Source organism: Gavialis gangeticus, unplaced genomic scaffold, assembly GCF_001723915.1.
Source record: "Gavialis gangeticus isolate Ggan-Ray unplaced genomic scaffold, GavGan_comp1, whole genome shotgun sequence".
Taxonomy (NCBI): Eukaryota; Metazoa; Chordata; order Crocodylia; family Gavialidae; genus Gavialis; species Gavialis gangeticus.
This window is the reverse complement of record NW_017729034.1, coordinates 19,187,040-19,199,808: the sequence shown is the minus strand read 5'-3', so window position 1 is coordinate 19,199,808 and position 12,769 is coordinate 19,187,040. Positions and strand designations below refer to the sequence as shown.

Genomic DNA, 12,769 nt, shown 5'->3' with positions numbered 1-12,769 from the left:
CCCCGGATTTCTGACCAGGACTTGAAGAATCTGAAGGTGAGGCTGCTCCCAGAGCATTCAGCCCACTTGCTAAATTTAAATTCAATGCATACTGGGGAAGATTATTCTGTCCCGTTGTGGCTCCTCCTATACAAGCATGGTTAATATAGTCCTGTTAACTCTTGATTCCCAGGACACTGATTTCAGGTGCTGCTAACAGGAGAAAGGAACAACAGGACTTCCCTCCCCAGCAGCATCTGGGTAGGGGACCCAAACCTGGCTGCTTAAATGTTGAGGCTGGAGGAGGGAAGCTTCAGACTCAAAGCTTTCATCTCAATGAAACTGTACCCCAAGGTCTCTCTTGAGATGAGCAGCAATATCTTGCAATCGTATTCTGCATGTCTGGAGGTGATGGCAGAGGCAAGACAGTGAAGGTCAGTAGTGACAAATGTTCCCAGAGGCTCAGGCAGGAGGCTGGTTTCTGTGCATTTGGAAGCCAGTAGAGCGAGACTGGCTTTAGTGAAAGCTGGCCGTCTTCTCGTACTTCTGGAGACCTAAAGGATTGAGCCTTGTTTTGCTATGTGAAAGATAAACTGTCCTGAGTTCAGCCTGTACACCTCTACCCTCCCTAGCCCCCCTCCCCTGTCTCCCTGGCATAGTCCACAGCTATGCAAAAAGGGTTTACATGTCCACATAGGTACATTCCCTGGCTCCTTGACCCAGGAAGTGAAAAGGGCTGCCTTTTAAACGGTAGCAGATGAGACTAATACTAGCACTGATAACAGGATCCAACAGGAGCTTGGCTCTAAAATGTTATTGCCTTCCTCTTTTTCAGCATGAGGCGGGAAAGGCAAGACAGAACATTATTATCCTAATTAATTAGTGCCTTGTATTCATGGCTAAAAATAGCCCTGGCTTGCATCCAGCCACCGTGTTAATATAAACCAGAACTGGCCAGAGCACTGCTGCCTGCCTGCACTGGCTGGGGTGGGTTGATAGAGTTCATGCACCAAAGGCAGCTTTTTCTCACATGCTGGTCACCCCTTCCTGCCTCAGACACTCAACACCACTGCTCCAGGCACAGTCTCTTCCATTTCCCCTTCCCCCTTTCCCTCTGCAGCCCTCAGCATCCTTTCTCCCCCTGCAGAGCAAGTTCTTGGACTCCTGCATGACTCATTGCTAGACTAAACCAGGCCCCCTCCCCCACATCCTGCAGCATCGCAGCATGAAGAGAAGAGCTGTTCCTTTGCTCACTAGCAGGGAACAGCAGTGGCAAGGGGCTAGGACCAAGACCTCCACGCTTCACCTGGTATAGGCCTGCCCTGGAGAGGCTGCTGTAAGTGGGGCCAGGATGAAATAACCTGAATTCCAGGAGTGATGAGGCTGGTACAGCATTGCAGCTCAGAACTAAGTGGTCAGATGATGATGTTACCAGTTCATGCCTGTTCAGGGACAAATGTCTACCTTCCAGCTTTGGGGTGGTTGGCTGTAGCTGTGTTGGTCTAAGGACACCACCAGACTAGGTTCTTTGGATAGACATGATTGCTTTTATTAGAGCAACTAAATAGTTGGAAAAATTGTTCTTTGTAAGCTTTTGGGCACAAAGCAGAAAGGTGTTTTCCCAAAAGCTTGCAAAGAACAATTTTTCCAACTACTTGGTTGCTCTAATACAGGGGCAGGCAACTATTTTGGGCAGAGGGCCACTTACTGAGTTCTGGCAAGCCATCAGGGGCCACATGACAGGCAGTCCAGGGCAGATAAATATTTAATTTTTTAAAATGTTTAGGGGCCGCATGGGCCAGATTAGAATGGCCTGGCAGGCTGCATCTGGCCCCCAGGCTGCATTTTGCCCACCTCTGGTCTAATAAGATCACATCTACCTTTTAAAAAAAAAAAAAAAAATCTTGTCTGCCTTCTAGCTAGCACTAGCAAGCCCAGCAGAAGGCAGTCTCATCCTGGTGGACCTTAAGTCATGTGGTATGTGGATGCTGCTCTTTCCCCTTCATCCCTAGCAGTAGCTCAGTAGGTCAAGGTGAGACATTAGGAGGGAAACCTATGCTGTAGATGCTCATATTGAGTGGGTACAGAATTCTAGTGCTGTCTCTTAGCTCCTTTCATGACTAACTTTATTTTGTACAAAAGATAAATACATTTTGCACATTGTACTTAAGATTGCTTCATTCTGAAGAGGCAGTTTTGCCTCGCTGACAACCAAAGGGAGCCTTCAGCCTGTCAGACCAGTGTATGCAGTACTTCTCAATGCTTTCCCTTGTGCTTGCCTTGCTCATAATAGGATCCTTGTTCTCTGGATACCCTGCTTTACAAATCTCCCAGAGAGTTCTCACTTGAGAATTTACATTGTCCAGTATCTTTAGATCTACTTTCTGCTTCATTTTCATACCACTTGTTGCAGGCAAGTCAATTAGCTTTAACTTGGATCCTCTTTTGTATCTGAGGATGTGTTGTTTTTAATCCCTTATATAACAAATAGAGGAAACCCTAGGAACAGTTTGACGAGTGGGGCTCCATCCCTACCAGCTGGCTAAAAAGAGTTCTGTTACATTGAAGGCTTTTTTTTTTTTTTTCAGTTTTTTTTCTGCTTTCTTAGAAGTCTTGCCTAAGTCTTAAAAGATGAGAACCATAAATATTTTAAGGCACCATTCACAAAACACTTATGTGATGTTGTGCTGTTTGTTTCCCCACCCCAAGTGCATTTCCAAAAATTTAATGTAAAGCAACTGGGTGGCTTACCTTTCAAGGTCGATGGATTGGTTAGAGATCTTTAAAGGGACCCTCACTTACACTTGTTGGTTTTTTTGGCTAAAAACCGACAAATTGTTTTGATTCTGGCCATGCCAAATCCAGACCTTGCAGATAACCACACTCAATGTCCTGCATTAATTACTTTTTAAACTACTTGAATTAACACTTTGCCTTGGAACAGTAGTGGTTAAAGGCCCTTCAAAAAGCCCCAGGAAGAATCCATCTAAGTTTCCTGATTTAGGAAGAGGGCGGCGGGGGGGAAAATGTTTTCTGAGTGGTGCAGCTTAGCATGATGGTGTGAACAGAACACACACTTGCCCTTTTGTGTGTGGGGGGGCAAATCTTTAGTCTGGGTTCTGCCCCATTTAAACCAGTTTGTGTATGCCAAACTTCTGTTTTGGGCTTAGATTGGTGTTTGTTCATTTTATACTGGTAAAAGTATAATGTCTATACGTGGCCCAAAACTAATGTATTAGCTTGGCCATGCCCATTTCAGTGCAGTTGTAAACCATGCCAATGCATTTTTTCAAGTTGTGTGTGTGTGTGTGTGTGTGTGTGTGTGTGTGTGTAGTTTTTTTTGTTTTTTTTTGTTTTAGCCTAATACGTTTTCAAAAGCTATCGGGCTATCCAGTTGTCTCACCATAGCATTTGGAGATGGAGTACCAAAGGCTGTAACTCTCTCAAATCAGTGCTTAGCTTGTGGGTAGTGTTTTGTCTCCCTCTTCCTTCTGTATACAATATCAAATCTTATGACTTGGAGTCAAGTAAATGGAAATGAAGAATATATTGGAAGCATGCTGTAGTGAATAAACCTCTTGCACTGCTGTGAAGGAGGCCAGTTCATACCTTCTAGGATCTATCAGTACACTTAAGGGTTGCCTCTGAAAAGTGAGCTGCCCTGGGAATGAAGTTCAGTCACTCATGTCTTTGCTCAGGATGACAAAGTTGTTTGGCCACATGGTCTTTACTCCTCCTAGTTTCCAGCTGCTGAATCTGTGAGAAAACAAAACTTACCTCTCTGGCTTCCTTGCTGTCTGTGTGCAAGATTTTGCTCTAGCTGCTGCAAGGGATGCAATATGATTGTGACCCAAAAAAGCAAGTGGTCTACATAATCACCTGTGACATGGGAGCTGGGTCTAGGAGGCAGTGTGGTTGGGTTTTTTTTCTATTGCAGAAAAATCTGAGAACCCCATCAATAGCCAACTGCAGATGTTTGCAAGTAACCTGGCTGAAGATTAATTGGCTTTTGGAGTTTATATCCCTACCCTTCTTAAATTATTTAATGTTGCCAACACAACTTTCAAACTTCATTCCAAAGCTGCTAACATTTCTGTACTGGGAAGGTTTTCTAATCTGTACAGAACTCCAAAGCACTTTGAAATGAAAGATTCCACAGAAATGCAAGATAAATTGCTTTTAAGGCATTGGGACCAGCCCTTCAGTGAAATCACTGTGGTGATGAATCTTTGCATGGTCAATAGCCATCAAACTGCTATAGTTCCTGGCCACATTGTCTTTTCTTTTCTTTTTCGTTTTTAAATCCTACTCTTATTTGTAGTGTAGTTCTGTTATCACCCAGCAAGAGTTGAAAATGCATTTCCATCTGTGAGCCTTGGTTTTTAACCAATATCATGCTAAATGAGCTTGGAAGGTTTTGAGAAGCCAGGATTTCTTGGGTTGATATCTTTTTATTGGGCCAACTATGTAGTCAGGATAAAATTGGACAAGTTTTTCAAATGTAAGACATCCTTCCTCGGGTCTATCCTTGAGAGTTTTTTGTAATTCCCAGTATGCCTAGCTGTCTTCTCTTGTACATAAGAATGACCTTCATTAGGATGGTGGAAAGAGTGAAAAGATGAGCGATTTGCTCTGCATCCGTTGGGAGGATGGATGAAGATTGGCATGTCCTTTCTCTAAATCTTCCTTCACATGACTCATCTCACTGAAACAACACTGCTTTTTATTAAGAACTGTAATCTCAGAATCCAGCCCAGTTCCTTTTTCCTTTAGTGACGTGCAGAGCCTGTACAATCCTACTCTAGTTTTCCTCACCTCCATGACTAATTTCAGTGCTGTGCCAAAAAATGAACTGCCAGCTTACTTGCCTTTGAGAGAGCAGTACAAAACAATATTAAACCAACACATACAGTCCAACTGTTGGCTAGTGTTCTTTTTACAAGCCAGCACTCAGACTAGACAAGATCAGGCCAGCATGCACAGCCTTGTATGCTTCACCAGCCTTGTGCTCAAAGTCGTGTTTACTACTAACACACTTGCCCTACAGGTCTATAGCACTCTTAGCTGAAGCTTAGCAACAGCATTGGGGGTGGTATTAAAAATGAAGCATGCTGTACTATATGCATCACTTAATTGTGAACTTAATCCTGATTTGAGTTCAGGATCCTGAGGAAAGGAAGGATGGAGAGCAGCAGTGTAAGGACCCTGGATTTTGACTCCCCTTGGGGAATTCATGGGTAGGATCCTCTGGGAAGCCAGTCTGAGGGGGAGAGGAGTCCAGGACAGCTGGCTGTACTTTTAAAGAAGCCTTACTGAGTGCAGGAACAAACCATCCCAGTGCACAGGAGGACTAGCAAGTATGGCAGAAGACCAGCTTGGCTTAGCAGGGAACTTCAGTAAACTAAGTCACAAAAGGGAAGCTTGTAAGAAGTGGAAACTTGGACGTATAAATAGAGAGGAGTGTAAAAGCATTGCTCAGGCATGCAGGGATGTCAGGAAGGCCAAAACACAACTGCAGTTGCAGCTAGCAAGGGATGCGGAGAGTTTCTACAAATGTCAGTAGCAAGAGGAGGTTTGGGGAAAGTTGTGGGTCCCTTACTGAACAGGGGGGCCAGCCTTGTGACAGGATGCAGAAAAGGCTGAAGTACTCGATGCCTCTTTCATCTCCGTCTTCACAAGTAAGGTCAGCTCCTGGACTACTGCACCAGGCAGCACAGTTTGGGGAGGACATGAGCAGCCAACAGTGGTGAAAGAACAGGTTAGAGACTACTTGGGAAAGCTGGACATAAACAAGTCCATGGGGTCAGATAGGATACTGGTTGCTGAGACTACAGAGTGATTGGCCATCATCTTTGAAAACTTGTGGTGATCAGGAGTGGTTCCAGATGACTAGAAAAGGGCAAACAGTTCCCTGGATCCTCCATTTTCCTCTTCTTTAGTATGGGTACTACAGACCAGTCAGCCTCACCTCAGTCCCAGGAAAAGTCATGGAGCATATATTCAGGGAATCCATTTCTAAGGACTTGGCGGAGAAGGTGACTTAGGAACAGTTGCCTTGGATTCACCAAAGGCAAGTCATGCCTGACCACTTGATTGCCTTCTATGATGAGGTGACTGGTTCTTTGGATGTGGGGAGACCAGTGGATATGGTGTACCTTGATACGGTGTACTCTTGATGCACTCTCCCAGGCAAGCTAAGGAAGTATATGGGCTGAATGAGTGGAGTGTAATGTGGGTAGAAAACTGGCCGGAGCATCGGGCTCAGAGCAGTAATCAATAGCTCAACATCTAGTTGGCAGCTGGTATCAAGTGGAGTGCTCCAGGGGTTGGCGCTGGGGCCAGTCTTATTCAATGTCTTCATCAGTGATCTGGAAGATGGCATAGAGTGCACCCTCAGCGCGTTTGCAGATGACACCAAGCTGGGGGTTTTAGTAGACTCACTGGAGGGTAGGACTAGGATTCAGAGTGACCTAGACAAATTGGAGGGTTGGGCCAAAAGAAATCTCATGATGTTCAGCAAGGACAAGTGCAAAGCCCTGCACTTGGTGCATGGGATTGTTCTGCCCTAGTACAGGCTGGAGGCTGACTGGTTGGGCAGCAGCCCTGCAAAAAAGGACCTGGAGGCTACAGTGGGCAATAAGGTGAATATAAGCCAACAGTGTGCCCTTCTTGCTAAGAAGGCTAACAATATACAGGGCTGTACTGGTAGGTGTTGCCAGCAGATCAAGGGAAGTGATTCTTCACCTCTATTCCTCACTAGTGAGGCCACATCTGAAGTACTGTGTTCAATCTTGGGCCTCCCAGTACAGAGAGGATGTGGACAAATTCCACAAAATCCAGTGGAGGGCAACAAATGGTGAAGGGGTGAGCAAATGAGTTATGAGGAGAGGCTGAAAGAACTGGGCTTATTTAATCTAGAGACAAGAAGACTGAGGGTGGATTTAATAGCAGCCTTCAATGACCTGAAGTGGGGTTTGAAAAAGGGTGAAGCTGGACTGCTGTCAGTGGTGGTAGATGACAGAACATGGAGCAACTATCTTGATTTTGCAGCAAGGGAAGTTTAGGTTAGATGGCAGGAAGAATCCTCACTAGGAGGGTAGTAAAACACTGGAACAGGTTACCCAGAGAGGTGGTAGAAGCTCCATCCTTGGAGGCTTTCAAAACCCAGCTAGACAAAGCCTTGGCTGGGATGATCTAGTTGGGGCTGGTCCTGCTTGAGCAGGGGGTTGGCCTAGATCAGTATTTCTCAACCCATGGGTTGTAACCCAAAAAATGGGTCACAAGAATATAGAAAAGGGTTGCGAACAAACTTTGAAAACAGATCAACAAACTTTTAAAAATGGATTTTCTGTTTAAGGGAGAAAAACATGGGCAACCCATGGGGGGGGGTGTTCTCTGCAGGCCACAGTGCCAGCCTGTAAGTGTGTTGTGGGGGGAGAGGGGAGGACTGCCCCACCCCACACACTAGGGAACTGAGGCCTGGATGTGGGGGCAGTGGGTCAGGAGCAAGGGGCGCGGAGTCGGGACTGGCCATCAATGTTTACAAATGGGTCCTGGTAAACGAAACAAACCTGTTGAGAACTGCTGGACTAGATGACCTCCTGAGGTCCCTTCCAATCCTAACTTTCTATGAATATCAATTTATTGAGATTTGTGGTGCTCCTCCACTTTATACAAATTTCTATAGCACAATGAAAATCATCTAACAATTGCAGAAGCCACTGTGATGGTTAGGGAAGCTTGAGAGAGTTGCAGATTGGACACTTGGGTTTTGGCATCTGGGAAAGACTTTTGGATTGTGAGCCAAGCCCATTAGTTGAATGGCTGTGCATAAGAGATTGGAAGTGGTTTAACATCTGATGTTATTACTTTTTAAGAGTTAACACTCTGACTGCAATGAATAGAGTGGCTTTCACTGTATTAGGGTAAAAGAATGAATGGGTCACAGGCTTGTGGTAGATGATGAGAATCCCTTCACAGCAGCTGTTCTTGATCTGGATGGGCTAAGGTAGCTTTTAACTTCAAGTTCCCAAGAGAAAAGCTTGCGCTGCGTCAAAGGGATTTCAGTGCAATGGCTAGAAATAAGCTGGGGGAAGGAATGGTACTCTGTTGTTCATGTTTACACTTAGTAAATGCCGTTTACCCAGATAATACTTGAGCAGTGTAGAACTCATGTACCATACCCTGCTTTCTTTTCTAGGTATCTCCTGGAACAGGACTTTCCAGGGATGCGGATTGGACCAGAGCCTACCACAGATTCCTTCATTGCCGTGATGCAGGGAGATGTGGAGGGGGTCATTCCTGGAAACGCACTAGTGGTTGATCCAAAAAAACCTTTCAGGAAACTGAATGCTTTTGGCAATGCATTTTTGAACAGGTCAGTATAATGTGCAGGCACCCAAGTTGTGCTGCTTTGGTATGTAATAGGTTGAACAATCCAAGTGTAATTTAGGGCAGGGCATCATACAAGCTTATTTACATGCCCCAGGGGTGCAACACAGCCCCAGTCTCACTGGGCAGCATTCCTACCTCCATGTTCCTTTGACATGGGTAGGAGAGCCAGCTGGACTGACATGGGCCAACCTGTCCAGTGGCATGGATTGTGATCAGTTGGCCTGAGTTTCATAGTTTCTCGGGTCAGAATGAACCTGAACAGATCATCAAGTCGGAAACCCTGCCCTGGGCTGGAACAAGTGCTGGGATCATAATACCCTAGCCAGACATCTATCCAACCTCCTCTTGAAGACCCCCAAGGTAGAGGAGAGCGCGACCTCCTTGGGGAGCCCATTCCAGAGCCTGGCAGCCCTAACCATAAAGTAATGCCTCCTGATATCAAGCCTGAACCTGCTCTCAATCGATTTGTAGCTGTTTATTACTTGTTATCCCAGGTGGTGCCCAGGGGAACCTCTAGAGCCCTGCCTATTTTTCTGCTGGCCCCCCGGTGAGTTTTGTAGATAGCCACCAGATCCCTTCTCAGTCTTCTCTTGTGGAGGCCGAATAGATTCTCAAGCCCTCTAGCCTATCTTCGTAGGGCCTGGCCTGCTGCCCCCTGACCATGCAAGTGGTCTTCGTCTGGACCCCCTTGGGGATGTGGCTAACCTTCTTGAAGAACTGGACACAATACTCCAACTGCGGCCTGACCAGTGCCACATAAAGGGGAAGGATCGCCTCCCTGGACTTGCTTGCAATGCATCTGTAGATGCATGACAAGGTGCAGTTAGCCTTACTGAGTGTCAGACATAACTGTGCCCTAAGCTGAAACATCTAGTAACTTGAGTGAAATGACACTGTATTGCATTCTGCTATTCTTGCCCTTCTTGCGTATATCTACATTCCTCTAAGCACCCAGTTCAGTTCCTTGGGCCAAATTCATCTGGGATGCAACTCCTGTGGAACCCAGTGGAGAAATGCTGGCAATGAAATGGACTCGGTCTATTCCTATTTGCCTCTCTTTGGATTACAGCATCATCTGATTTGTCCTTTGAAATGGGACTTGTCTGTCTGTAGCCTTGAACAAATGGCTTGTATGCAAACTTACTGGGGCTTCAACTTCTGTCCTTTAAAACAGTGGTTGTCAACCAGGGGTGTGCATATCCCTAGGGGTACTTAAAGGTCCTAGGGGATACTCAGACCTAATATGGCAGCATTTTTTTTAAATGCTTTGCATGTGCAGCACAGCACACAAGGCAGCTGGGTTCTGCTGGTAAGTGTTTTGTGAGGGGCAGGGGCTGCCCAGTCAGGGTGGGGCATCAACTGAGCCTCACAGAGGGGGGCATCTCCTGCCACTGTGCACACTAGGAGGGGAATCCATGCCCCCAGAACTGTATGGGGCAAACAGGCTGGGGTGTTTCTGGTGGGGGCTGGACTGTACTCAGGGCAGGCAGCAGCAGTACTGGGAACAGGGCTATGGTGGGTCTGCAGCCACCCCAGAATTGACTGTAGCCCTCCTATAACTCCCTTCCAGTGCCCCTGCTGCCTGCCCTGAGTACAGCCCAGCCTCCTGCCAGGAACACATGCAGATCTGGGGGCACCCCCCCCCCCTGTGCCCGGGGCAGGCTGCAGCTGCAGGCTGGAACCACAGGTGCTTGGGGCAGGTGGCACTGGCACTGGGGGTGCTGGCTCCAGCCTGCCCTGCCCAATGCACATATCTGGAGGCACATGTCCAGCCATGCCTTCCCAGGATGCATGTAGGTGAAGGAGTTGCCCCCTGCACAGCTCAGTCCTGTGCCCTACCCCATGCAGATCTGGGACGCATCCCCTCCTAAAGTGTGTGCACCATCAGGAGCTGCTTTCTCCTTCACCTTAGTGGCTTCAATCTGCCCCCCTTAAAACCAAGAAAAAATAAAGGGGTACATGAGCTGCAATTTTGAGAGAAGAGGTACACTTGTTCAAAACCCCTGCTTTAAAAGGTTGTTCTGTGGGATAAACTGTCGTGGTTAGAGATGGGTCCCATGCTGTGACACTGAGGACCAGATCCCATTCCACCTATTGGGCATGTAATTGAACTGAGACATCCACATGTTTTCTGCTTGGCTGGAGTCTGTTTAAAAAAAAAAAACAAAAAAACAAACAAACAGTTTAATACAAAAGGGTGGGTGGGTCTTTTCTTCCTCTGGGCTGCCTTGTAATGTTCTGTCATCTTGCCCTTAAGAACAGCAGCAGATGCATTAACAGTTATTTTTCAGGGTCTTGAACAGTATAGAATAGAGTTGGACTTGGGCATCTAAGTCTACATGTAGGTGGAATAGTCTGGGTCCAAGAACTTGCCTTCTCCAGAGGTCAGAGCTCTTGATTTGGGTTGTCCTCTTTTTGACATGAGATAACCAGATACCGCTTTAGGTCTAGGCAGCCTTGTTGATGGACACTGTAGTCCAGGGGCCAGTAAGGTGCAGCCCCATACCCCTAAATAAGTACCAGTTGCAGTTTGCTCTCTGACACTGCCTCACACCAGTGGTAGTCAAAAATGAGTTGTCCAGCTGCCCTCCTTTTATGTTATCTGTTTCCTAGTAACTAGCAAGGGAAGCCAGGCCAGGAAGCCAGTCAGGCATCTGGACTTCAAGACCTAGAAACCCACAGTAGAACCACAAGTGGCAGCCTCAGAGGTGACTAACTGCATGCTGCAACATCTATCTAGGCGTGCAGTGGATGGGGAGAAGTGTGCTGCAGTGAGCAGGAAGGAAGCTAGATGGATTCTTATAAGCATATCTTTGCAAAGAGCTCCACTTGGCCTTAGGTTGACCCTGAAAGTAATATTTGATCACAGCATGGTCTCATTCAAGTAGGATGATGTGGCTCCAGCTTCAGAGAAGTTTCTGGATGACTTCACTGTGCTGCAGGGTGCAGAACATCTGCATTCAGCCAGTAACCAAGCCTAGTGACAATTCAGCCTCTCTAGGATGGGGGCAGCCTGCATTGTATAACAGTGGAACAGAAAAGCAGCTCTGAAGGTGCTGCAGAGCCTTCCCTGCCACCTAGAAATAGCACAGAGCTGCCAGAAATGTAGGAGAGTGGGAGGGGGCAGCATGTATGATGGATGAGGTGTTGGTAAGGGCGGGGATGAGGGACAGAGGCAGTGTGAGACAAGCAAATGCACCTCACTTTGGCTGCTAAATTTAAGATGATCTTGACTTACTGCCTTGCCAAGTCATGGATCTTCACACTGTAGTTAAGCTTTCCCTAGCTGATCTTATGGCAAAGTGCACAGTGCCCTGCCCTCATGAGAAGGAGGGGATGGGGGGCTGTGGAGGTAGAAGTACACGTCCTGCCTTCTTGAGTGTAGGGGAGTAGCCAAGCAGTCTGAATAACCCCTTCTTTGTTGGTAGCCCTGTGCAGATGGGGAAAGTACAATCCTTTCTGAACTGCGTGATGTAGAGGCTTGAAAGGAGACCAGTACACAGCAGCACTGGAGGTGCTAGTGCACCAAAAACTGCTGCATACAGTTATGCCCACCTACTCTTTCAGCAAGAAACTGCAAGCAAAACCCTCAGCTGGTAAAATTGGGCACCGTCCTCTTAAGTGAATGGAGCAGTGCTAGTTTACTGCAGTTGGTGATTTGGGTCTGTGACCAGGATGAGCCAGGGTTCCTGAGAGCTTATACTCCAAGGGCTTAGTTTGGGGTTAGATGATACTCATTAGATGTTTGGGTGGCTTGGGTCACACTTGCAGGACCTGCACAGGCAGGGAATTGGGGCTCTTATTACCAGGTCTAGAAGTTAACTGTTCTCTTCCTTTGCTGCCTTTACTGTGGGTCAATCCAGATAAAACATTTTTCCTCTTGGTCCATTGATCTTTCAAACTATAGTCAGGATTTCCATAAAGAAGGGCACTATTTCAAAGTTGGATAATTCAGTCGTGAGTATTTTAAGGCAGTAGAGAACAGACAGCCAAGTCCAGCACTGCTGAAACTGTCTTGGTTGTATTAGGTGTGAATTTAGCCCTGCTGGGTTTTTGGGAACAACGGGCATAAAGAGACATGAGAAACTTTGCCCCTCTCCCCAGAATTCAGTTGCACGTGCTTGGCACTTCATTGGATTCCTTGGATCTGATATCCTCTGTGGAATAGTTTACCCAAGGGAAGTGGTGAAAGTCTTTCTGCCTTAGTCATCTAAAACTAGCCCAGCAAAAGCACGGGGGGGGAGGGATGTTGCAAGGAACAACTCTGTGTTGGCAGGCACAGACTACATGACCAAAAAGATCTTTCCAGCTCTTACTTCTCTGATTTGTAGATGGTAAATAAAGAGGAAAACCTAGCCAAAGATACTGCCCTGTGCGCTCCTTTCCCCCCCCCCCC

At 46.7% G+C, this 12,769-nt stretch overlaps 1 protein-coding gene across 1 annotated transcript in view; it reads left to right on the top strand.

The window, feature by feature from the left end:
• The window catches only part of EHD3 (EH domain containing 3), a 34,750-nt gene that overhangs the window by 3,713 nt on the left and 18,268 nt on the right, over positions 1–12,769 (top strand). Inside the window, exon 2 of the mRNA XM_019527085.1 lies at positions 8,180–8,356. Within this exon, the coding sequence (XP_019382630.1) occupies positions 8,180–8,356 (177 nt within the window). The remainder of the gene's footprint in view (positions 1–8,179; positions 8,357–12,769) is intronic.